The sequence below is a fragment of the Cyrtonyx montezumae genome, unplaced genomic scaffold (assembly GCF_038088225.1).
Source record: "Cyrtonyx montezumae isolate F1298 unplaced genomic scaffold, pur_monq_1.0 scaffold_23, whole genome shotgun sequence".
NCBI lineage: Eukaryota > Metazoa > Chordata > Aves > Galliformes > Odontophoridae > Cyrtonyx > Cyrtonyx montezumae.
Window position 1 is genome coordinate 10,553,370 of NW_027071970.1, and position 24,588 is coordinate 10,577,957.

At 45.8% G+C, this 24,588-nt stretch overlaps 3 protein-coding genes across 7 annotated transcripts in view; 1 reads left to right on the forward strand and 2 right to left on the reverse strand.

Annotated features, from left to right (window-relative positions):
- Positions 1-549: 549 nt before the first annotated feature.
- Positions 550-12,367, reverse strand: ANAPC5 (anaphase promoting complex subunit 5). Its single transcript, XM_065739191.1, has 17 exons — positions 12,146-12,367; positions 11,986-12,065; positions 11,344-11,453; positions 10,780-10,975; positions 9,507-9,573; positions 8,616-8,717; positions 8,008-8,198; positions 7,264-7,345; positions 6,654-6,743; positions 5,585-5,766; positions 4,966-5,101; positions 4,667-4,741; positions 3,782-3,903; positions 2,584-2,691; positions 1,924-2,071; positions 1,159-1,321; positions 550-765 (listed from the first exon to the last, which is right to left on the reverse strand). Exons 1-17 carry the CDS (start codon positions 12,347-12,349, stop codon positions 551-553), a joined length of 2,271 nt encoding a protein of 756 aa, XP_065595263.1. The 5' UTR covers positions 12,350-12,367; the 3' UTR covers position 550.
- A 1,855-nt stretch (positions 12,368-14,222) lies between these two features.
- On the forward strand, positions 14,223-19,631 carry RNF34 (ring finger protein 34). The gene is made up of 6 exons (XM_065739205.1): positions 14,223-14,289; positions 15,987-16,205; positions 17,041-17,430; positions 17,754-17,810; positions 18,028-18,229; positions 19,436-19,631. The coding sequence occupies exons 1-6, from the start codon at positions 14,284-14,286 to the stop codon at positions 19,621-19,623; spliced, it is 1,062 nt and encodes a 353-aa protein (XP_065595277.1). The 5' UTR covers positions 14,223-14,283; the 3' UTR covers positions 19,624-19,631.
- A 2,524-nt stretch (positions 19,632-22,155) lies between these two features.
- Positions 22,156-24,588, reverse strand: part of KDM2B (lysine demethylase 2B) — a 96,429-nt gene continuing 93,996 nt past the window's right edge. For 3 of the 5 annotated variants that reach the window (XM_065739193.1, XM_065739194.1, XM_065739192.1), the window contains 5 exons: positions 24,167-24,330; positions 23,564-23,725; positions 23,207-23,308; positions 22,665-22,883; positions 22,156-22,452 (listed from right to left, as the gene is read on the reverse strand). In XM_065739193.1, the coding sequence (XP_065595265.1) occupies positions 22,271-22,452; positions 22,665-22,883; positions 23,207-23,308; positions 23,564-23,725; positions 24,167-24,330 (829 nt within the window). In that variant the 3' untranslated portion in view covers positions 22,156-22,270. The remainder of the gene's footprint in view (positions 22,453-22,664; positions 22,884-23,206; positions 23,309-23,563; positions 23,726-24,166; positions 24,331-24,588) is intronic. The other 2 variants (XM_065739197.1, XM_065739196.1) reach the window with 1 other exon arrangement.

A 24,588-nucleotide genomic window follows, 5' to 3' on the forward strand; every position in this document is an offset into this window, starting at 1 on the left:
AGCACACGTCCAACACAGCAGTGCTGGGACTTTGCACCATCAGACATTCCCAACCGAATCCTGCTCTTCCCTTCTGCCAGCACCATCTGCTTCTAGAAAGTAAGCAGTGCCCGTGGACAGGTTAAACCAAGGAAACCTTTCCAGTGAGACTCTGCATTTTATACCACAGAAAGTGAGCACAAAAGCCTCGCCTACGTTTTCCACTGCTTTTTGTACCCGAGTTCACACAGCCAGCAATGCTTCTGCACATGCCACTGCTGAGAACAGGCATTATTTCATTGTGACTGTGCTGCTCCCCTCACTGTGTTTGTGTTGCAGTCAGGTTTCTTTATGTTCTTCCATCAATTCTTATTCTTAATTTCAAGCACAGACCAGAAGTGAAATAAGTGGAAACCTATACTTTGCCCTACGTCACTGTGAACAAAATGCAAGCTTGTTCCACAGAAGACCATGATTTATTGGCAGGTATTCTGAAACACAGAGGACTGAATATAGCAAAAAGACAGTTGTAAAAAAACAGGAAAATAAAGAAGTCTCATCTTTGACCGCTTCACTTGAATGCATTTATTAAGGGGACACCATGAGCAGGCAGCTCCTGGTGCAACTGACGGAACAACATGGCACATTTGTTCCTTTCCTGGGTCTTGCCCAGGGCGTGGAACAGCCGGGCTTGGAAGTAAAGGACATCTCTGAGCTGCTCTTTGCAGTCCACCTTGGCAAGGTAAGTCTTAGCTTCATTCAGATTGAGGATAGCAGATTCCAGAGCTGTGAGAAAAGGGGACAGTCACATACGAAACTCTATCACAACAACCCCAAGTAATACAGCTCAATGCTGAAGAGCCCAATTATGAACTCCTCCGCTTTTCAAAACAATCTGTGTCTTAGCAACATCATCTTTCAGCTAGCTTCTGTTATTCAACCTTTGCTGCAAAATATGGGTGTTGAAGTGTGCAGATAAACAACATTCCATTATGAACACCACATCTATTGAACAATAACTTCCAAATTAATCCTCCTAACTGATCACTAGCTAACACACTCCATTATGTTGTTTAAACTTTATTAGCAGTGATTGTGCAGCAGGACTCCAATATACCCACTGGAGAGCACTTCTCAAGGGAGCTCAGTTTCAGAGGGGAGAGTTACCCCTGACATTACCTTCAGCCTTCTTTTGCTGAGTGTAGGAAGCTGTAGAAGCCACCTGACACTTGGCCACCAAGAACATGGCACAACCTTTGTCTAATACAGCTCCATGGGCCAAGCCAGGTTCTATTGCCATGTGCAAAATATTCAGGACTTGTTCAGGAACACCAAGGATCAGCTGAAAGAGAAACACTTGGTTGTTCTAATACTGGAATCCACTGGTGAGAGCAGCTTCTTCTCAGAAGAACTGTAACCCATACACCACACCCGTTTCTAATACAATAATTCTACAGACAAGGATGTTATTTTTTACCCCACGATCGTCTTGTAAAACAAAACTCATCTGGAGACACGAGCTGCTCTCTGAAATGATTAGGCATGGCTTCTCTACTCCAGTCAGTGCCGACACTGGGTCCCTGCCAGCTCAGAAAAAAGCAACATAACCCAACTCCATGACAAGCATTATTTATAATTCAGCCACATGCCAAACTGTGCTACTAGAAAGCCAAACAAACAGCACAAAAATAACTGGAGAGATGAAGGCAGGGCCAATTTATGCTTGCCTGCTTAATTACATAAAATAGCTACCCATCTTACTGACGAACATGAGACTCAACTTTCAGCTTCCTCATAAGATTTTACTTTTAGGATATACTTCATCAGAATCAGTAGTTTAATTCCAACAAGGTTATGTTCTTAAATCTCCCAGGAGTAAAAACAGAATCCAGATCCTCATCAAAAAATGCCCTATGAACCTGTGGAGACACAGATCAAACATACCTGGGAGAAAGCCAAGTTCAGCACGGTCTCTGAAGCCAAATATTGTAGACTATATTCTCGAGAGAAGGCAAGAGCCTGAAGCAGGACAGGCAAAGCAATGGTATGACACGAAGACCTCCAGTACAGCTCTGCTACTGACAGCAGCACGCTAACCAGAAGAGAAGGACAGAAGTAAAAACTGCTCTCTTTTGATGAAGGATGCCCACTTGTTTCCCAAAGAATTACTCAATCCACAACAATATTGATCTGATTATGAATTACATTTCTGCATATACAGTAAACTTAAGTTGTGCTCTTAAGAGATGTCATCTCCTGACAAAAAAGGAAATAACAGTAACTACTCTGTAGGTTAGCATAAAGGTACAATCACATACGTGTTTCTATTTTCTATTTATTTTGCTTGCATTATTTCCTTTTTCCATACATTTTCATGAAACTTGAAATTTACTACCTTCTAGTTTATATAAGGTTACTAGGTTTCAACTCCGTAACAGTTTGAGGATTCCTCTGCAACACATTTAACATATGAAATTACTTTGTAATCCCCAAATAATTTTAAGTAATCTGAGGACTAGTGAAGCTTGTACACAGACAAATTGAAATGGCAGATTCTAATCACTGCAAAGTGGCTTTAATACTCTGAAAATGAAGCGTCCTTACCTGATCACTATCTCGATGTTCTTGATTTCCTGGCAGTGGATCAACAATTTCTGCAAAAGCTTGTGTGCTTCTAACATCTGATTTTGGGCTTTCAATACAATGGCTTTTCTGCCGTGGTAGAAAGAAAACATCACTGATATCTTATAATTCTGCTCTTGAGAATACAGTAAAGTAAGTGCACACAAGCAGAGCAAAAACCAAGAACCTCTGCTTGCTGGATAACTCACAGGTAGAAAGGATCACACTCATGAAAAAGCTTTAGACAGAAAACAGAGATTGCCAAAAACCAAGGCCAAATAGGGAGCAGAATTGGGAGGGCATGCAAACTGGAAAGCACAAGTCATTATTTGTGGAAGAAAACCAGATCTGAGGTAAGGCAGCTAAAAGCATAAGCATAAGGCTTACTTAAAGCATAAGCCAACAAGGACAAAGAATGAGAACAGGGAAATAAGAAACAAACACAGAGCTGTGGGAGATGTGAAAAAACACCCCAAACCCCACACACTGTGTGGTATATTTAAAGATCAGGGAAATGACAGACAGTCCAATTCCAGAAGGACAAGCATCAGGTCCCACAGCTTGAACACTGACCTGCCAGCATACTGCCATTGGCTGTGTTTTAGGTGCTTTGCCTCAGTTAAAAACAATTGCTTTCAACAGCAAATTTTCTTTATGCTTGGCAATCAGCAAGCTTTGCCCCTTATCTATTTCTAACATTTTCATTTAGAAACAAGAACAAATTAAGGTGAAAGGAAAAAATGGTATCGTCCCACTTTGTAGATGTGTAAACTAGGACACAGATGAAGACATAACTCAAGCTCATACTGTAGCAGAACTGAGAGCTGGCCCTACATCCCTTAGATCTACCTTATATAAAGCTCTGCACTGTGCTAAGGTTTGAGCACAGTTACCATGGCAGATTTTGAAAAAGTATTTTGTGTTCTCAGACCAGATCTACAGCTCTAGAACAACAGGAATTTCACTGGTGCTACTTCTGTTTTTAAAATGTCCAGAATAGCAACTAAAAATGATGATTGCAGGACATACATTAAGGAATAAGCACTGCAGATCGGACAACGTGATAATAATTAACTCTGGAAGGGGAAAACATTAACACAAATGACTGCCAGCAATAGTTTTGCTTTGTTTTTCATTATCTTCACAGGATGCACCTGCAAGCACGTGTTCAGTTACTTACCTGTACACTCCTTCAATGCTATTAAGTGCTGTAATTCCTGCTACAAGAGAATCTGCTATATGGTATCTGCCATCATTCATGGCTCTTTCAAACTGTATTTTTTGATCAAACAGCATCCAAAGCTAAACAAAGAACATCCAGGAACAAGTTTTAGAAGTTGTACCTGCTCATTTTCTAACCACAAGTCAGAACTTCATTTTTATTTTCCCCCAGGGCCATTTGTGTCTAGACATAACTGACCCAACTGTCCAATTACTGTCTTTACTAAATTACAGTCCTCAACAGAAATGCTTAGGTCTGGAGTAATGTTCCAATACTGCAGTTCACCTATTTGACTGCACCTTAAGTCAAAAAGCTTTAAAATCATTACTAATGCTTTAGAACAGTAGACTTGTTCTGCAGCAAAGAAAGGAGGATCACACTCAGTTTCATGGAATCTTGAAGAGTTTAATGTAAATAGCATGTTTTAGACTGATATGCTCATGTGTCTTCCAGTGTTGCACAATAGATGGCCTCTAGGTTATTTCTGGAGTGCAATATATCAAAATAATTACCACTAATTAAATAGAACTTCAAAGCTCCAAATCAGTGTAGACCATTTAACGTCTACGTGTGCTCATGAAGCAGACGTGTGTTCCTCTGTCAGTTACAGCTCTATGTAAGCAGCTCGTTCTTAGGAGGCTATTAAAACAACCAACACATCTTTTTCATGTTTTTGTAGACAGTTTATGCCCCGTGGCTTCTGGTGGGGTCATGAGCCAAATGAAATCAGAAAACATACGGCCTCAGGCATGCAGAGGAAAGCCATGAGTTCAGACGCAATGGAATTCAGATCCTATTGTGTAACAGTTATGTAATACTCGGGCTAAATTATATATATTCTACCTGTGCATGCTGACTATTGGGAGGGAATCTCTCCTTTAGATGTTTCAGTATTTCAGAAGCAGCTGCAAAGTGGCCCTGTAATGCAGAAACAGCACTGATAAACATAGAGAGCAAGCACCACTCCCCTTGATTTTAACACTACCTTTATAGCAAGAAGTTGCCAGGCAGAAGCCTGGTATTTCCTTCGCCCCTCAGTGCAGACATTAAAGACAGGAAAAAAAACCCAACAATTCGAGTCTCACACTGTCAGTACCACCCACACCCAGATGGCTTTTTGTGCAACCAGCCATAAAACTCACCTGCTCTGCATGTAGCTCAGCCAGGTGACACAGTACTACAGCAAAGGCCTCTGTGTTATTCTGCTGAACGCCCACATTCACAGCCTCCAGGCTGTTCATGCTCAGCAGTGTTTGGGCTTGTTGAAGTGCCATGGTGCTTGAGCAAGAGAGACATCTTTTAGCTTTCAAGCAACAAACATCATTCTTTAAAGTTCATGTTATGACTGTGGTATATAGAATGATTTTTCTGGGTAATCCAGGGGTCTGGGAGAGAATGAAGACTTGTAAAGCAGCTGCTGCCTGGGAACTCCAGGCTATGCAAGCACATCAAGTACTGCAGACTGAAAACTGAACACGGTCTAAGTACAATAATGCTGAAAACACAGACAGAGGAATGACTTAATGCACTATCTGCACATTACTAAATGGAGACTCTCTCTCTTCTCCAGAATGACTTCTAAATGAACACAAGAGAATGGAAGTAATTGCATCCAGCCTGTACCAAATCACAGTCTCACTGCTTTATTGTAGTGCACTGTAGACACACAGTTACTTGTTACACCTAGCTAAATAACTCAAAATGCATTATGAGCTAACAAGTACAGTGCTCTAACCCAAGAGTCTAAAAGAAACAAAGTACCTGCGGCCATATAATCTCCAAATTGCAGTCTTCTGTGCTATACTAATATCAATAAGCTCTGACAAGCTGTGTTTCCAGTGCAACAGATCAGAATCTTTTAAGGCATCCATTAGTTTGTTGGCAGCCTTTCCTGCAAAAGCTCTTTGCTGAACCAAGGACTGTATTCCCAGGGAAGCAAGGTACTGGGAAGAGGGGGAAAAAAAAAATCCAACATCACTGAAAGACGAGATGGTACACCAGAGCAAGAGTCATATATTAAGAAAAAAACAAAGAAAAAGATGTGATGTTATTCAGCACAGACAAAGGAACACTGCTTCAGGCATTTCTTTAAATACATGCACCCACACATAGAGAAATGCCATTCTGACAGATATGAAAGGTAACTTCCACTCCCCCACACAGTAGTCTTAGAGAGGATGACTGGACTTGTACCTGGATATCTCCAGCAATTAGGCAGCTGTGAAAACAGAGCCTTCCCTCCCCTTCCCCACCAATCAGCCACACCTGCTCTCATCTCCCAACATCAGGAGTGCAGTTCCTTTTAGAACAGTTCTCTCAGCAAAGACATTGCAGCCAACTGAGGGCACACCACCATCTAATGGGGAAGCTGCCATACGAGATTTCACAGCTGGAACAAAGCCACATAAGCAGATATGTTCAAAGCCCTGCCAGAGGCATCAGCACTGAGTTTCAGGGAAGAGTGAGGCTTAAGAACCTCCCTCAAGCACCAGCAGACTGCATGATGTGCCTGAGCCCTAAATGGTGCACAGGTAAGGATTAGCAGCCACAAAGTTCTCCTGCCTGAAAAAGGACAGGTTGGAAGGAAAAACAGTGAGTCTTGCAATAATGCACTTCCCATAAATAACTGAACTCCTGCTTCTTAATGTGAAGATTCAAAGTAAATAGAAGCAGATAGATTTTTGGAGCATAAACCAGGTTGTTTTATATCCAGTTACCTATTTTGTAATAATAACTTTCACTAGACAAATATATATATATATATCCCAAACCCTCCTCCACACACGTGTTTGTCTGAGAACACAGTTAAAGAGAAATGAACTGGACTTACTGGCAAACCAAAGTGTAAGGATTTGTTTACTGAGTGCTCCAGCAGAACACAGCTATCAAATACTTTCTGCTCTGAGATGTGTAACCAGCTCTAGGAAAGAAAGAGGTTTCAGAGTAATGCACAGAAACACCATTATAAAGTTAACTGTGGGAAGCAGCATCTCCAGTCTGATAATGCTAATGTTAATTACAGAAGAAAATACAGAGTAAACAAATTCTTTCCTTCCTCCTTCTTGTTTGCTGAGAAGGCCAACAACTCTGAAAACCCAGCAGAGAGTAAGGAAAAAGTTTATGAAATACTCTGTCTCTTTAAAACAAACAAGAACAAACTTTGACCTTAGTACTGTGTAACTCTTTGACCACAACTCCTGAAAGTAACCCTGAATCACAACAAAACCATCCCATCATCTCTGTACTCTCCAGCATTTGTTGCTGTGGATGACCCATCTGCCAAAAACAACATCACCCCACTGTGGGACTGTCATATTTAAATTACTGATCCATCTGATGAGATGTTACTGTAAGAGTAGTTCTGCAACAGTTCACTGAGCAAAGGCTCAGATAACACAGACAAAGGTGACCTACCCTCCACTTCAGCACAGCTATCTTACCAGGCAGTGCTGCAAACAAACATGATCGTTAGACTCCTGTGCAATCCGGATGGCTTCCTGAAGTGCAAGTTCAGCTTGCTGACTACCATCAAACAAAAAAAAAGAATATATTAGCATTCCCACAGTGCTTAAAATACAGCATTACAACAGTACAGAATACTGATCTAAATTATGCATATTGCACCCGGAAGAAAACTGATTTAAAAGACTGAAGGAGAAAGCCTCAGGTTTCCATTTAGCACTCAAGCAACATATTCTGTTCTTGAGTGCTTGAACAGGGGCAAGATTAAGTACTGGCCTACACAGAAAGAGCTGTTAACTTTCTTTTCCTGATCATCAGCTGCATATAACAGGAAAAGTACAATAGTACCTTCAGAATATAGCTGGAAACAGGCACTTGTGTCCACTGACCTTTCTGAGATCATGGAAATATAGCAATTGAGAACTTAAATCCCTAGGAAACAGCTGCAATTGGACAATGACAAATACCAGCTCTTACAGTGCTGTAAGAGACCCAGTTATTATGGAAACCAAATAAATGTCAAAATAAAAACAAACCCAAACGAATCAAGATTGCTAGAAAATTCCAACCCAAATACAGCAAATATCTATTGGAGAACTCCTTTCTCCACTCAAACAGATTACAACTCCCTGCTCCGCTCAAACAGATTTTCATACTGGAAAAGTCAGTGATGGGATGCAGTAAGACAAACTCCAGCAGTGCAGTACAACACGTGGACTTACTAATGGCCAAACCGACAGTGCAGGGCAGCCAGGTTCAGAGCAGCATATCTCAGGCTCCGACCGTATCCTTCATCCCCATTGCTTTTGCTTTCTGCTCCGGTGAGAATTAAACGGTCAAAATAATGAAGGAGGCTGTGTGTTGAACTGAAGACATCGTGCACTCTGAGGCTATTTAAGTAGCTTAAATAGTGCTGAAATTTGAAGAAAAAAATCAGCTTTGGCTAAGTAAAGTGAATATAAGTCATCAAAATCAGCTGGTATTTCACCTAACAGTGATTGTTAGGCTACAGAAATATGAGGCCTGGAATTGTTTAGGAAAAGTTTTAGATTTAGTTCAATAAGAATGAACTGACACAGTCCCACCAAAACTAAGAGGATCAGCTCTCTGCATAAAGCTAGACACGTTGGTAGGCACTCAGCTTAATTAAGGTTTCTTTACCTTCAGGAGTCTCAGTCTGAATTACTGTACATTTACGTGCAGCTTGCTCATGTTTCTATCATCTGTGTGTGTGTTTCACTATGAGAAGAAAACACTCTCAAACAATTCCATCCTAGAAATATGAAGAAATCCCTCTACAACCATTCTGGATGAAGAAAAAGATACTTACTGCTTCAGCAAAGTCTGGGTTAAATTTTAACAAGTTGTTCAATTCCTTTTGTAAAGACACCGGGGTAAGTGCCTTTGTTTCATCGTTCTTTAGTAGAGAAGCCTAGAATCAACATTGAAAGCAATGCTAAGTAACTCCAACTTGAGCTTTATGAAGACACTTTGATACATGGTTGTCATTCTGTTATCTGCCTGAAGAGAGCATTAAAGAAGATTACAGAAGATCTCGATTATGACACTGAAACGTAAGTGTCAGTTTTATTCTTTGCTATATTATACCATTCAGTTTCCAGAGATCAGAGAGCTCGGGTAAAATAAAAGCATATTTGAGGGACTGTTTGAAGGAAAGAATCCTATTTTTCTTTGTCAGGAATTAGTACCACAGATTGCTTGCTAGAATTACATGAACGTCCTCACAAAAGAAATAAATAGATTGGGAAACGATACTAAACAAAAGTTAATCCATGCCAGATTCAACAGTCCTTAACAGTAAAGACCCTAATGGGACTGAGAAGTCACTTTAAACTTTATACACATTACATATGATATGCACCTGATTTTGTTAGCAAACTATTGTCAGTATATTATACTCATGTATTTCTGCTCCTTTTTATATTTACCAGCTGAAGTAACCACCACAACCACGTAGCAGACAGCAAAGTTGAAGCAAGAGTCAGAATGGATGCGACCTTCTCAGATCAAATATCATCGTACAATGTCCATGCTCAGACAGAAAACACATTTAAGCTCAAGTGCTCATACTGAGCAACTGCATGCAGTATAATCAACCAATCTTTACAGATCTAGGAAAACATCCTGCTTGACACTGGACAAACTGAAGGTGAAAATCATGTCACAGATCATTTACTCAAATTGTTCAGAATTAACACACCTGCTGAGAAAGAAAATACTCTGCTTGTTTCTGGGAAAGAGGCCCACTGCAAGATATCTCTTCTTCCCTGTTAAAAAGCATCCATGTTAGAAAGGGGCAGTGAAATAAAATACAAGGAAACACATTTTATCAAACACTCCACACTTCTGCCTTATGACTTTTTTATGAGACACAATAAACTAAAAGGCATAAAAGGAAATTAAAAAGAGGAAATTTAATTCAGAATAGAATCTGCCACATCAAAGTTAGCAAAGCAAATGATTTCATGTGGTGCAGGTGCAATCATCAGCCTACTGAGACCGTGGCCACTCTGAATGTTATCCTAAATAGACAAAAAAAACACTAAAAAGCAACAGATATAAGATTTGTGGTGACATATTCCAATGGTTTGCTGTTTTCCCCTTCTTCTGAAGATGTTCAGAAAGAAATGAACTGGCACTTTGGTCACATACATCACTCCAGAAAACAGCTGTTTTACAATGGAAAGATCAGAGCTATAGCATAAAGCTAGGCTCCAAACAAACATTAAATGACTCCAGCTATAGCAGAGCTCAGATATACACAAGCTTACTTCAATAGCATTTCAAAAGTACATTTTTTCAGTACACAAAATACTTTCAGGATTATTCTTACAGTGGAACACTTTTCAAGCAAGTGAAATGTCTCAGTACTTGCTTCTCACATTTGATATCAATGAACACGTTTGCTCATTTGGAGAGGGGCAAAAAGAGAAACCAAAAATGTTAAGCTTAGCTGTTCCTCAAAGAAGAAACTTCCTGTGCTGGAAAATGAAGTGATCCCTCCAACAGCTTTAGCACATCGCACACTAGCAAAACCTGGGAAGAAATCGTTTGGCAGTGGGCTGTGGAACAGCACTTCAGTTTGCAGCTCCCTAGGTGAGCACGAGAATGGAGTACCGCCATCTTCTGCAAGAGCAGAACTGCTGCCACTTACACGCGTCACCACACGGTGGCACCAAGGAGACGGAGAGGCCACCCAGCTCTGCAGGCGTGCATCAGACTCCGAGAAAAACAACCCAAACGGACACAACCTCTTCACGGTCCTTCAATTTCATCAGCCCAAAGACAGAACCTCTGAATAGAACATCTGAATCTAAAGGTGACAAAACTGTCCCATTCTCCCCCTGCTCTGCAAACAGGAAGGCATTTAACAGGGTATAATCTTGAGTAGAAGCCGGACAGTGCCAAAGTTTACTTTAATGCTGATAATACTGAGGCTAATTTGATTTAAGACTTCAGTATTAATATATCACCTGAGAGGTGCATCAAGATCTTCTTTCTCCATTTTCCCATCCAGTTCCTCTGTATTCGTCAGCTCCATATCGTTCTCATCAATTCCACTTTTTTTCTCATCATTTAAAAAGTACTGCTGAAGTGCAGTGTAAAGTTTGTAGACCTGACTAAAAGAAAGCTTATTGTATGCCAAGATCATGTGGCGCAGAAATAGGCCTGCAAAGGAAAACATATGCCATGACATCAGTCTGTAAAGGTTTTATTTCAGAGAGGAGAGCAGAAATCATTATAATAGCCAGAAGCTTAAATGTTATTAAGTGTCTCATCTCAGTCTGCCAACTGAAAAAACTCAGTTCTGCCAAGTATAAATCTCAAACTAATTTTGTGGCAAAACTCACAGATTATCAGATCACAGCACAATATGAGCAACAGGCACACACTACAGAATATTACTGGTTAGTATAAAACATCTGAGTAAAGAGAAAGATTGTATTATGCATCCTTTACTCCTCCATAAAAAGAAAAGCAAAGCAGTATCTTGAGCAAATGCCACCAACAGCACCTTACAGATGACAGCTAGTTACCTATGACACTTGTTTTATGAACTTCTGGCTCTGTTCCACTGAATGAATCTGAAAGGTCGTCAAAAAATTGTTCCATATCTTTCAGTTCTCCTTCTGCTATGAGTTTTAACCTACACAGGAGAAACAAACAATGCTTTTAGGGTTTAAATATTATGCATCAAACAATACTTCTCTATTTCAGGTATAGATGAGCAAACACAGACAGAAACAAGCGAGAGCTAGTTCACAGAATCAAAGAGTGGCTGAGGTTGGGGGGGACCTTAAAGCCCCCCCCAGCTCCCTCCTCTGCTGTGGCCTGGCTGCCCCCCTGCCAAGCTCAGGCTGCCCAGGGCCCCATCCTGCCTGGATGAGAACAGAAGGGAGCATTTATCCATACATATGAGGGCAGACAACAGCGAGTGTGTGTGTGTGTGTGTGTGTGTGTGTGTGTGTGTGTGTGTGTGTGTGTGTCCTGGCTGCGTCACCTGACACAGAAGAGTGACAGCACTGCGATGGGGAACCCCCAGAGCTGGGCACCACGCTGTTGTGATAAAAATAAGCTCTGTACTTGTTAGTCAAACCGACTCGAGACAGATGTGTCAGTGTTTTTCAGTGTTTTTTCCTGACCCCCCCCCTCCCCTCCGGGAGGGCCCCGCCGCCCACCTGATGTGCACGGAGCCGGCCAGGTTGGGGCAGCACTCCTCGATGGCCTTGCGCAGTCGCGACAGCGGCATGTCAGGCCCCTGGGGATGACGACGAGAGAGCCATGTCGCGACAGAGCACAAGTCAGAGCTCCTACCCACCCCTCGGGCCCGATCCCCACCTGCAGCAATGGCAGCAGCAGCCGGTTGAGCCGCCGCCGCTCCAGCAGGCCAAGCTGCGAGCCGGCGCGGCCCAGCTCGCTGAGGAGCACCAGCAGCGCCATCTTGTAGGGGGTGACCCAGTCCTTGATGCCGAACACGTTGGCGTGCACGACGCCGTTGGTCATCATCGGGTTGAAGTACAGGCTCTCGTGCACGCTCGCCATAGCGGCGCCCGGACACCTCCCGCCCGAGAAAACCGGCTGCGCCCGCCGGCCAATCACCACCAGGGCTGCCGTCACGTGAGAGGCGCCGTGACCAATGAGAGGAGGAGCTGTGCCTCGCTCTCTCTGGGCCGGCTGGCGAACTGAGTCAAGAGGAAACGTTCCGGGCGGCGGTGAGGCCCGGACCCCAAAAGCTGCGGCACATCGCGTCCCGGCGCCGTGCCGTGCCTCCAAGGGCAGCGCTCCCGTTACTACAGTAATTCTCACTCTCATCATTTTTCTTATTTCTTTTTCCTTTCTACTCTTTTTTTTCCTTTTTCTTTTCTTGTTTTTTTTTTTCCTTATTTTTTTCTTTTCTTTTGCTTATTTTCCTTTTCTCTTTTTTTGTTTCTTCTCTTTTTTTTTTTCCTTTTTTTTTTCTTTTTTTCTTCCATATATTCATTTATTTTCAGATTGGAGAGGGAGGAGGAGCAACCCCAAGCTCACCACTTTTACACGTCTGCACATCACCAGGGACTTATTACAGCTCAGGCACTCCTGATTCACGCCCGGGAGTGGTTAGAGGAGGAGGAGTCAAATCCATCTTGGAGCAATTTTCTAGAATACATTTGTATTGAAGAAGCTTAATGCTGTAATTAGTTGTTGCTAGCATAATTTGTGATAACTTCCTAGGTCTCAGTGAGCTAATACTCGTTGAACTGTATCTGAGTATAAAAAGCAGGAAATAGCTACAGCTGTTACGTTACAAAGGTTAAATTAGTGGTATTTCCTGAAAATAAAGTAAGACAGCTTGGGCGGAAGCACTGAAATGACAAAGTGAGCTCAGGGAGCAGCAGAGATGAGAACTGCAGTCAGCATTTGCAGAAGCTGGAGAGAAAAGGAAATGACACATCTGGCCCAAATCTCGACTCTGTGTAGCTTTCTAGACTCAACATATTTGTCACACTGGCGATCCTTCTGCTTTGAACCTGCTCAAAAGGTAAATCCAAATTACTGTGTGGCTCTGGGTGTGAATGCTATAAGGACTTTTTGTATGGGTAGCAATACTCAGTCTGAAGTTCCCAAATAAAGGCTGGAGATTAACATTTATCTCAAGAGTAATGCACGATTTGGGGCGTGGTAGAGCTGGGTTGGACTTGATGAGCTCAGAGGTCTTTTCCAATCTTTATGGTTCTGTGATTTCGCAACCGGTCACAATGAAAACAAATGGTGCTAAGAATCACTTCTCTACTTCACCATATCAAACCCTGGGGGATCACAGAGCTCCACTGAGTCATCATTCCACGGCAGAAGTAAATGGGACATCTTGCATTAATAGATTTAAATCTTTTAATGCCTCCTTGGCACAACACAGAGGGCTCAGCGAGGGCAAGGCTTATTAATAGAGCTGTGCAGTGCCACACACAGCAGCCGAGCTTCAGGTTCCCTGCATAAAGAACGACAGCCACGGTTAAAACTCAGACACAGCGGCCTCGCCACTTTGCCCCCCACACCTCAGGTATTTATCAACCTGGATCAGGTCCCCTCTCACTCTTCTTTTCTCAAGGCTAAACAGGGCCTGGGCTCAAAGCACGCTCTCAGCCGCTTCTCTCGGGCTCTCTTCGTCGGCTCTCACGCAAAGCTTGCCTCGGGATTCGCTTTCTCATTGCAGCGCTGCTATAATACGCGCTAAAAGTTCTTGTCTCTACCCATCGGGCAATGAAAGTCCCAACGGGACGCGGAACGCTTCCGGAGCTGCATTCCCAACTCCCGAACCCCGCCCATCACCCGCAGCCCCTCGCCTCTCCCGCCCTCAGCGGCGCCTCCTCTCCTCCCATTGGCTGCTCCCTCCTCCGTCGCAGGGAGGACAGCCAATGGGATGCGGCGCCGAGGGAAGGCCCGCCCTCCGTGAGGCGGCGCCGGGAAGGGCGCGGGGCTGAGGCGGCGGCGGAGCGGCCATGAAGGTGACGGCTCTCCCCGGTTGGGACGGCCGCGGGAGGGACGAGGGTGGGCGAACCGGCGTGCGGTGCGACCGGGACCACGGTGCGGGCGGGGCCGGGGTCGGCCTTGCGGCTCTCCGCTCCCCTCAGGCCGCGGGGCTGAGTCAGCGGGCGGGCGGGGCCTGAGGGCCCGGTCCCTCACAGCGCCCGCGGGGTCCCCTCCTCCGTCCCCGGTGCGGTCGCTGAGCTGAGTGTCCCCGTGCAGCCGTGCACGGCCTCGGGCTGCTGGAGGTGGGGGGGATGGGGAAGCGTGGCGAGGCGGCTGGAGGGGCCGCGGCTGCTCGGCCGGGTCGTGGTTAGCTCTGAAGGGAGGAAGCTGCTTGCTTTGGTGCCGCAGCTGCACCTCGTGTTGGTGCTTTGTGGCTCGGTCTCACGGGGAGGATGCTGGGCTGGCTTAGGTTAGGGAGAAAATTAAGGACGCGGTGTTGCTCCGCCTTTCATCTGCGCGGGGCAGCTGAGTGCGGCTGTAACACGCGTTTCCTATCCACCAACTTAGAAAAAATGTATCAGAAGTGGGTAACAAACTCCTGGGTGAGCAGTGTGTGGAGACAGGACAAGGGGAAACGGCCAGAAACTGCAGCATAGCAGGTTCTGTGCACAAGAACTTCTTGTCAGTGAGGGTGACAGCACTGGAACAGGCTGCACAGGGGGTTGTGGGGTCTCCTTCTTTGATTCGAGACCCACCTGGACACCTACCTGTGTGACCCGGTGTAGGGAACTGCTTTGGCAGGGGGTTGGACTCGATGATCTAGTCTCGATGAGGCTAGTTGAGCTGCTCAGCTTCCTTCCAAAAAGAACCCAGCCTGCTTCTGTTGGTCCTTATTGTTGTTGAATAGATTTCCATGAGCCACATGACTGTAATTACATGTGTGACCTGAACACTGTCAGCTCCAAATTCCAACTCAAAGTAGAAATCTGAGAATCTGTTGCTGGAGGTTTTCAAGGATAAAAAAAAAGTAGCAATGGACTTCTATTTATCTAGAATATCTTTACAGTGTTTGAGGCAAAACAATAGAGTACAAAACAGTCAGTGTGCAATAAGGTCATTCAGAGGTATTTTAGTTTTTTAGGTCCTATGTAAGAGCACAGAAGAGCAGGTCCAGGGAGGGCCTGAAGGATGTTTCCCTCCTGGGCAAACTGAGAGCACGATGAGTTTGTAATCAAGTCTGGTTTGTCTGTTTGGAGATCCAGAAGTGTTTTTTAGAGAGTTTCACTGTGAGTCCTAAGAGAACTGAACTACTTCTGAAGCAGACCATCCAGGGGACAGCTCTGTGCTAGTTGGACAAGCTGCTGTACTGCTCACTCTCAAACCTTCAGCTCTTGTTCCGCACCCACAGCTGTTAGTGGTCTCTCCTCCTTTGCTTTGCGTTAGCTCCTCAGATTCCTTACCCTGTCTGTGCAGGACTCTGCTAGAAAAGGAGCTCCTTGTTCCTGCTTCAGCCTCTCAGAAGCAAATCTTACCCACTTTGGATTGTAGCTGGGAAGGAGAGCTCGCTGGGCTGCGCAGCTGTTTGTGTGCTGAATTCCTGCTGCTGTGGGATTTCACACAGCACACTTGTGGGATGATGGCACGTGGAATGGCCCTTCAGCAGCAAGTCACGTGCTGGCTGCGTCTTAAGATACCAAGTTTCATACCTTTATTTTTTCCTGCATGTTTCCAGGCAGGAGCTACTTCCATGTGGGCTTCCTGCTGTGGATTGCTGAATGAAGTGATGGGTACTGGAGCAGTCCGTGGCCAGCAGTCCAGCTTTGCAGGGGGTGCTGGCCCGTTCCGCTTTGCACCGAACACGGGTTTCTCACCGTGTCCATCTCCAGCTGCTGCAGGTGCTAACGTGGTTTGCAAAGCCTGTGGACTTCCCTTTTCTGTTTTTAGGAAAAAAGTGAGTAGATTTACATCATGTTTTTACTAGTGTGAACTGATCTGTAGGTATACTGGGATATGAATATATTCATTTTTTTCCTCCACTAAGGACAGCTGAGGCAGATGGTCGGGGAGGGAGAAAGTGCCTCACTGAGGTCACAGGAAACGAACGTCAGACGGATTAGAGGTTACGAGATCTGACGGTCACTGACTGGTGACACGTCGGATCTGAACCGACCTGGGAATCTGCTGATCCTTGTGTGCAGGGGGCATGATTTAGGAGCAGAATCTTGGCTAGTAAAACAAAGCTGTGTTTGAAGAGGATATCAGCCGCAGTGGTGGAGTACTGAAATGAACAAACTGCGTAAACTGAAAAGTTTAGCCACTGCCAATTTAGCATCACAACTTCTTTCTGTAAAATACTATTTGTTTCTTACACAGGTTTAGTTCTGCTGAGTGCTGTTGAGCTCCAATGGCCTCTTGCTTCCTTTGGGGCCAAGCTGGTAGCTTAATTAAGTTTCCAGATAAATAAAGTTGAGATCACTTCTGCATGTGACAACTGTCCATCATCATTGCCTTGTCCATGTAGTGACATGGCTCTCTGAAGCAGTTCCCTGAAGCCTCTTTCCGCACTTTTGTTCCATTTCCCCTTTCCTTGTTGTCTTGTTCCACCTTGGAACAGCTGCAGAGCTGTTTGATGGGCAGCTGTCTAGACTGAAATCCTAAAACTGAGGTATGTCAGAATCAGCGATGGAAGGCTAGCAGTGAGCCCTGTGGTCGGGAGGAGGGGCAGGCAGGGTTGTAGGCTTGTTCCCTATGGCACAGCTGAGTGGTTATCTCCTCGTTCTTCTCAGCACGTGTGCTGTGACTGCAAGAAGGATTTTTGCTCGGTTTGTTCCATCTCACAAGAGAACCTCAGAAGATGTTCTACTTGTCACTTGCTGCAAGAAACAGCTTTTCAGCGGCCACAGTTAATGAGATTGAAAGTGAAGGATCTGCGTCAGTACCTTCTTCTCAGAAACATCCCCACGGATACGTGCAGGGAGAAGGAGGATTTGGTGGACCTCGTGCTGTGCCACCACGGCCTGGGCTCTGAGGAGGACACGGACGCTCGCAGCGTGCGCTCGTCGCGCTCGCAGACTTCGGGGTTTTTTACTCATCCATTTTCTATGTCTGTGTCGGTGTCGTCACAAGGAGAACTTGCAAACAGAGGGGGAAGCACAGGAAATGGGACACCTCTACAGGTACAGCAGTTGGTGTGTGTCTTATGACAGAGCGTGGTTTGGTTTTTTTTTTAAATAGGTATGCAGCACATGGAACTAAAACAAGGACCAAGTGGGGGAGCTGGGGGCTGGAAAATGCCTTTTCCATTTCTGATCTGAAAACAGAAGATTTTCAGATAAGACCCCTAGCTTAGGGATGACGACTCAGTAACGACTGGTCGCAACTGAAACTTTCAAGTGTTATCACCTGTGTTCAGTTTGGGAGGAAGGAAGATCTTTTAGAAGAGGTTGGGGGTGGGTTTTCTGTTGGATTTTTGTCCTGATTGGTTTCATTTTGTACACAGGGGCAAACTGAAACATCTTCTATCAGTAATGAAGAAGAAGAAAGCGCCGAGGAGCAGGTGAGCTAGGAGCTATGCAAAGAAACCTTTGGCACATGACACCACGGAGCACTGAGCTCTGTCAGCGTTCGGTGCCGTGCTCTGTTCTTTCAGAATCAATTTAGGAACACATCTGTAAATACTTACCCTGAAAAGAAACACAGTCCATGATACCGTGGAAAAATCTGGTGCTTTGAACTTACCAGATCAGTTAAAAACATACAGTTATGTGTTTCAGACTCCTGGGTTGTCCAGAAAACGAGCAAGAGCATCTCTGTCTGATATTTCAAGCCTGGAAGACATCGAAGGTTTGAGTGTTCGGCAGCTGAAGGAGATCCTCGCGTGTAATTTTGTCAGCTACTCAGGATGCTGTGAGAAATGGGAACTGGTGGAAAAAGTGAGCAGGCTGTACAGAGAGAGTGAGGAAAACCACAAGACACGTAGGTTTATATTCAATTCTTACCTTTTCTGGTTTCCAGTAGCTGGCTCTGCCTGCAGGAGAGCTTAGTGTCTAGGTTGCTCTGCTTATGTGGAACAACTGGCGAGGGTGGTTTCCCAGCTGGAGCTACATCCACAGGATAGTTAAATGTGGTACTGGTGTGTAAAGAAATCTTTCCAGGAATTGTGCTCTTTCTTCAAAGATGTACTTTGCAAAGCTCAGAGAGCTCAGCTTTCACAGGGAAGGTAAAACTGCACGGCCGAGAAATGGTTGTGGAGGATGTGAAACTTGGCACCTCCACATCCTGTATTAGATTTCACGAGGTATTAGCAGGAGAGCTTCTCTTGTAGCTGTCAACAGACCAAAGTAATTCAGGTCTTTTACTGTGGGACAGAATTAAAAGCTACGGTGGCAGAAGCCCAAGTTCAAGTGGTTTGGTCTCTCTCCATGCTTTCACGATAAGGTGTTTCTGTGGCTGCAGCTCAGTGACTTGCAGTCATCCAACCTCTGAGCTCAGCTGTTGGAGTCCTTCACTTGTATGACTGTAGTACACGCACGGCCTGATTGCTGTTAACAAATACGTTGGAAGAAAGAGCTTCTTGATGCTGCTGCCAGCCTGAGCAATTCCTGCCTGGCTCTTTATTCTTGCATCCACCAGGCAGGGTGTGAGCAACAGGCAACTGCAGTGACTGGAAAGCTGCCTTAGCCCCGGGGCTGCTCCACAGCCAGGTGCTGCCAGCACGTAACACTGAAATAACCACCAGCTCAGTGGGGTGAAGGGCTCTGCAGGTGCTGTCCACAAACCTGGCTGAAACCAAGCGTTAGACTTCAGTGTTTTTCAGTGTGGTCTGACGAGGTAGAGCTGTTGCTAGAGGAAACTGGCTCTGAAACCTGGCAGGCTTTGTTCAGCTCCACCATCCTCAGGACTTGGTCTGCTCTGTATCGCTGTGAGGAAAGCGTTCTGCTACACAAAGCAAGGTCAGAGATGGAAAACAACACGCTCTGCATTTTGATTGCCATCATTAGGCACTTCATTGAAACCCCGTGCTGTCTTAGAGGTGAAGGAAAGCGAATCAGTCCTTAGCTGGGAGTTGGAAGAGCAGCTGTGAGCAGGGGGCAGTGCAGCCCTGTGCTGAAGGGGCTGTGTCTTTCAGCTGGGGCGTTCTCAGGGCCTGGAGGTGTGACTCCGCTCTCCGTTGCTTTTCAGAGGGTGAGAAGGTGCAGCTGAACGACAACGACGACAACTTGTGCCGGATCTGCATGGATGCAGTGATCGACTGCGTGCTGCTGGAGTGCGGCCACATGGTGACCTGCACCAAGTGCGGCAAGAGGATGAGCGAGTGCCCCATCTGCCGGCAGTACGTAGTGCGCGCCGTGCACGTGTTCAAATCGTGAAGGAACAGAAGCAGATTTCAGTCCCCCTTCGGCTGCCGGGGTTTCTGTGGGCAGGAGTGCTGAGCTTTTTAATCCTGGAACACAACATTCTGAACGTCAGGACGGGGGGAGTTTATGGAATGCTTTCTTTTCTTCTTTACTGCGTGCTGAATGTGGTGGGGGTGCAGGGCGGTGCAGGGCCCTGCCTGGCTTACCCGAACCACACCAACCCCTCGCGTGGAGCTGTTTACAGCACTTGTTGCTCTCCTGAAGAACTCAGCCCGAGTGCAGTCAGTGCTCAGCAGGAGCTCACAGTCACCGCCTCTGCTCCTCCCTCGGCGCTGCCTCGGTCCAATGACACCAATACCGAATGTAACTGTTCTGGCACCGTTCCTGCAACAGAGTTAACAGTGGAAAGACTGCAGAAAGCGCCGCACCTGCACAGCCCCCAGGAGTGCTGGATGCTGACAGCTGTGCTCAGGATGCTCAGCACTCCTCGTGCAATCTCCTGGCACTTCTGCAGGGCGCTCTCACGTGCTATCCAAGTTCTGCTTCCCAGGCTTTGCTTTTCTTGGTTAGTTTAGGAGTATTTTTTTAAAAAAGGAGGTACAGGAAACCGTGTTCTCGTGGTTCTCCATCCACTCCTGCTATCGTAACTCCATCTTAGGCGATGATTGTATTTCATGTGCCCACAACCTGATGTTACTACTTCCGTGACCTCATCAGGGTCACGGAACTACTCGCTGCTAACACGTGGAATGTATAGCACTGCTAACCTTAAGGGGGACTGGTTTTATTAAGGAGAAGGTGAAGGAAACCTCATCTTTAAAACCTCGCATTCACCGCCGTTAACCAAGGCTGGGTCAGTCAGCCCCGCTTCCCCCGCTGCTGCTGTCCTGAGCAAAGACCTTCCTGGTGCCTGGGGCTGCCCCTGCAGCCTCCTGAGGGAGCAGAGCTGCAAACTCACCTCAGGTGTGGAGACGAGGGTCCCTGCGTGCAGGCACAGTGCTTGACCAGGAGCAAGTTCACGGTTAAAAAGTGAGGAAAACAGTTCAGCTGAAGCTACGCTCTCACCTTTGAATTTCCCCTGTGCTAAGAGGAATGGAGACAAAGTGCTTTGCCAGGGCTGTCACCTCTGGACGTTCTTAGCCCTGCTACCCCACCTGGCATCCCGGCTCTCTCGTCTTTACGTGGCTGGCTTGAAAAAGAGAAAGCAGCTCCTCCTCAAAATGAAATATGCAGCTTAAAGACACCGCTGGCTATTTTTCAGAAGGGAGCACAGCTCTCAATGGCTTTATTTTTTAGAAGTAACTTTTTAATGATACTTAATTCCTGGAGCGTCCTTGGGTGGGTAGGCGAATGGAAACTGTTGATACAGCCACACAAAATAAAGATTTGCGATGGGCTCTCTCAGCCTCTGTCTCTTTCCTTAACGAGCAGGGAAGGGTGGGCAGGCAGCAGCTGCAGGAAGGGACACACATTTCGTGTCCCCTCAGCAATAATGCAGTGGGATAACGCCACCGAGGGGCAGTGGGGAAAGCACAGAGCAGAACAAACAGAAGCCCTCGTAGGCAGAGTCTGTTTTTGTACAATTGTTTATACAAATTCAACAAAGGTAAAACTGCATCAGGAAGGTCTACGAAAACAACACCTTACAACAATGGCACTTATGAATGCAGAATTTTACAATCAGGAAATAACCATGTTATAAACCTTAAATGAGAACTCAACTCACACTTCAAAGAAAGAGAGACTACGTTTGACCATTTATTCTACTGCTGGACTCACTGTATAAATTAATTTCATATTGAGAACAAGAGCTCATGCTACAGAGTGAAACCCTCCTATGTGCAAAAGCTGAAATTGGACTTTTTAAAATTTTGAGAAAAAGGTGATTTCTATACAGATAAAACTTGGCAAAGTGTTTTACTTCAACTATAATTTACACCTTATTTCCACAACATGCTTATGTCACTTCTGAAGTATACAAAGCAGGATATAAACTTCCATTAAAACATGCTTTAAGTTGAAAGTATTAACCTACTTTTCCTGACCTGGGCACGTTTGTAGATAGATACTGTCTACGAAGTATAGGTTAAGTTCTCTCCTACCATAAGTAAAGATAAAAATTGGCAATCAAAACCGAAACACTGGTAATGCATTCAAACATTGCATAAATAATTTTTAAACAATTTTTGTACAAAAATAGTTCTGCATAATGTAAGATGTAACAAAACAAAACGTGTTAAGAAGGCAGAAATGCAGTGCGTGGTCCACTTCAATGACACCAACTTTTTTTTTTGTTTGTTTGCTTGTTTGTTTTAAGAAATGAAAAGCAGAAATCAAATTTACACTACCAAGCACATGCTGTGGTACTTTAAATAACAGTATTCCTTGGAGATCAGTCTCCTTCCGGGCGTGAGCAATTATCGTGGGTAACAGTCACCTTATGGATTTGCATAAGAGCCAGTGCAGGACATCCCAGGGAGACTGAACGAGTGGCACAAGCTGAGATCTGTAACGTGGGCAGCTCCGTGTTGTTCTCGACAGGAGTTGTAAAATCCATCACGGTATTCTCCAATATTCCAAGTTCCCAATTGAAAATAAAACCCCTACGTGTTCTTAGTCCCTTCCCCGCCTCGCCCCAGTATGTACACGTGTCCTTTAACTAACTCAGTTTTTGCAGAAGTTTTTCTTCCACTTGCCCAAACTGAACACTTACGGACATCTCCGCTATGAACTGCTCGCAGCCCTCCTTTGTCACTTGCTTGCAGTACCTCAGGTCGATCTGGCAGATGTTTCCACAGCGTTTGAAGTAAGACAGGCACTGGTCAGTCACCTTATTGCAGTCTGCCCCAAGGAGAAAAGGGGAGAGACGTGTAACCACATTCTGACCTCCCATCACACCAAGGCTGCCCCCGCTGCCCCGCGATACAAGAAGGGCTCCAGGTGCACGGAGCAGCAGTGCTCACAAATCCCCAGAGGAGGATGAGCAGACCCCAGCAGCCCACGGTGCCGATGGGGAGGGGCGCTCCCCCCCACCCCCTCCCCGTGCTGCGTACCTGATAAATTGATTTCCGTTAACGAATCCCGCGTGGTAGTTCCGACCGCGGTCAGCAGGTTAATAGACTGATCTGTCACGTGGTTACAGTAACTAAGATTGAGCTTGGAGAGCAGAGGCATGTGCCTGATGATCAGGCGCAAGGACGCGTCGGTGATGTCCAGGCCGGCCAGGCGCAGCTCCACGACGTTGCGCAGTTTACTCCGGTTGTCGATCTGACCTGGAGGGCAGAGGCAGGAGGTCACTCTGAGCCTCGTGTCGCGCTGCCAACATCTGCAAGTCTACATGAAATGCACTGTGACACACAACACTGCTGCCCTGAGTTAACTTCGGATGCTTTTGCCTGTCTGCTGCTTTGGAGGGGACATCAGCAGGAACACTTGTCTATTTTTGGTACAGGCACGTGGACAGAAACCACCTCCTGATTTCAAAACAAAAGGGACGAAAGTAACTGCAGGGGCCCAGCGGAATTACAGGTCGGGAATAAGCAGTAGGCTGTGCAGTGCATGCCAGAAAGCAGATCTGATTTGCTCAAAATTTCACCTGAGCTGATATCCGGGCGAATGTGGCATGACCCACAGAACTGCTCCTTCCCTGAACTGGAAGAAAGTGTTTCCATACTCTCTAAAGTACACCCGTTGCAGCCTGAAGAGAAGAAAGTCAGACAGAAAACCAGCACAGTGGCTCAGACGACTGTTCAGCAGCCAGAGAACATCACTCATCACCCAGTGGCTTCCAGCAAGGTGCTGCACGTCACTACTTCACCACCTCACGCGCCAGCAAAGCCCAGAACCCCACCAGTGCTGGCTGCAGGGATTCCTGCCCATCTCCTCCACGGGGGACCAGCAGCAGAGCATGCCACAGCACACACAGCACAGCCCGCGCTCCCCCCGCCGTTACCTGGCCGGTTGTCTGTGGGCGGTGACAGGAGGTCTCTCATCTGAGCGTCCTTCAGTCCTTCTGCCCACTGCACGTCCAGAGTTCGGAGCAAAGGACAGCTGGAACTACAAAGTGCTGACACTGCTATCCATGAGCACCCTGATAACAGCAGGTCTCGAAGACCTGCAGATACAGAAGAGGTTGGAGCACACAGAGAGGCACTCGCGCCGATCCGCTGAGCCCAGCACTGCTCCAGCACACCCCAACACTGCAGGGACACCAGGAGCATCCCCCCGCCCCACAGCTGTCCCCCTGCCCAGCACCTCCATTACAAGGGGGAGAGAGGACGGTCCCCCAGCATCCCTCAGCTGAACCGATCAGCACAGGCACTGCCCCGGCACCCATCGGCCAAGATCTGCCTCCAATCAGTTCACTGCAACACCACGCAGTCACAGCAAAGCTCATTCCTTGCTCATTTTAACACACTGATGCTCTGCTCCTATACGTGTACTCCTTTCGGACAGCTGGACCCCTTCAGACACTCCTCAGTGTTTTAACAGTTTACATCTAAACAGGTTTGTTAAGATCTGGTGAAGCAGCCAAAAAAAAAAAGCTATCACTTACCTGGGAGTCTGTTGATAAGCCAGCTCAGCTGCTTTTTAGATATATTTGTCCAGCTAAGATCAAGGGTTACAGGCTGTCTCCTAATAATGCCACTAAGCATAAGTGGAGTGATGGATTTACAATGGTTTAAATCTATTTTGGTCCATAATCTTTTGTCACAGCACCTACCCAAAAAAAGAAAAAAAGCCAACAGCACTTGAATTTGGCACTTGTTTCCATTTCTGCAAGACTCATAAGAAAGTGTCACTGAACTACTGGGAAAACTACAGCACTGAACTGAAAACAGCAAAAATAAAGCAGAGTGACACTGAGCTACGTGCACCGATACGCAGCGTCACACAGGTCTGAAGTTCTTGCATCAACTCTACCTTGCAACGAAGAACAGAATTATTTCTACTGAATTATCAGTGTCAGCAACATAG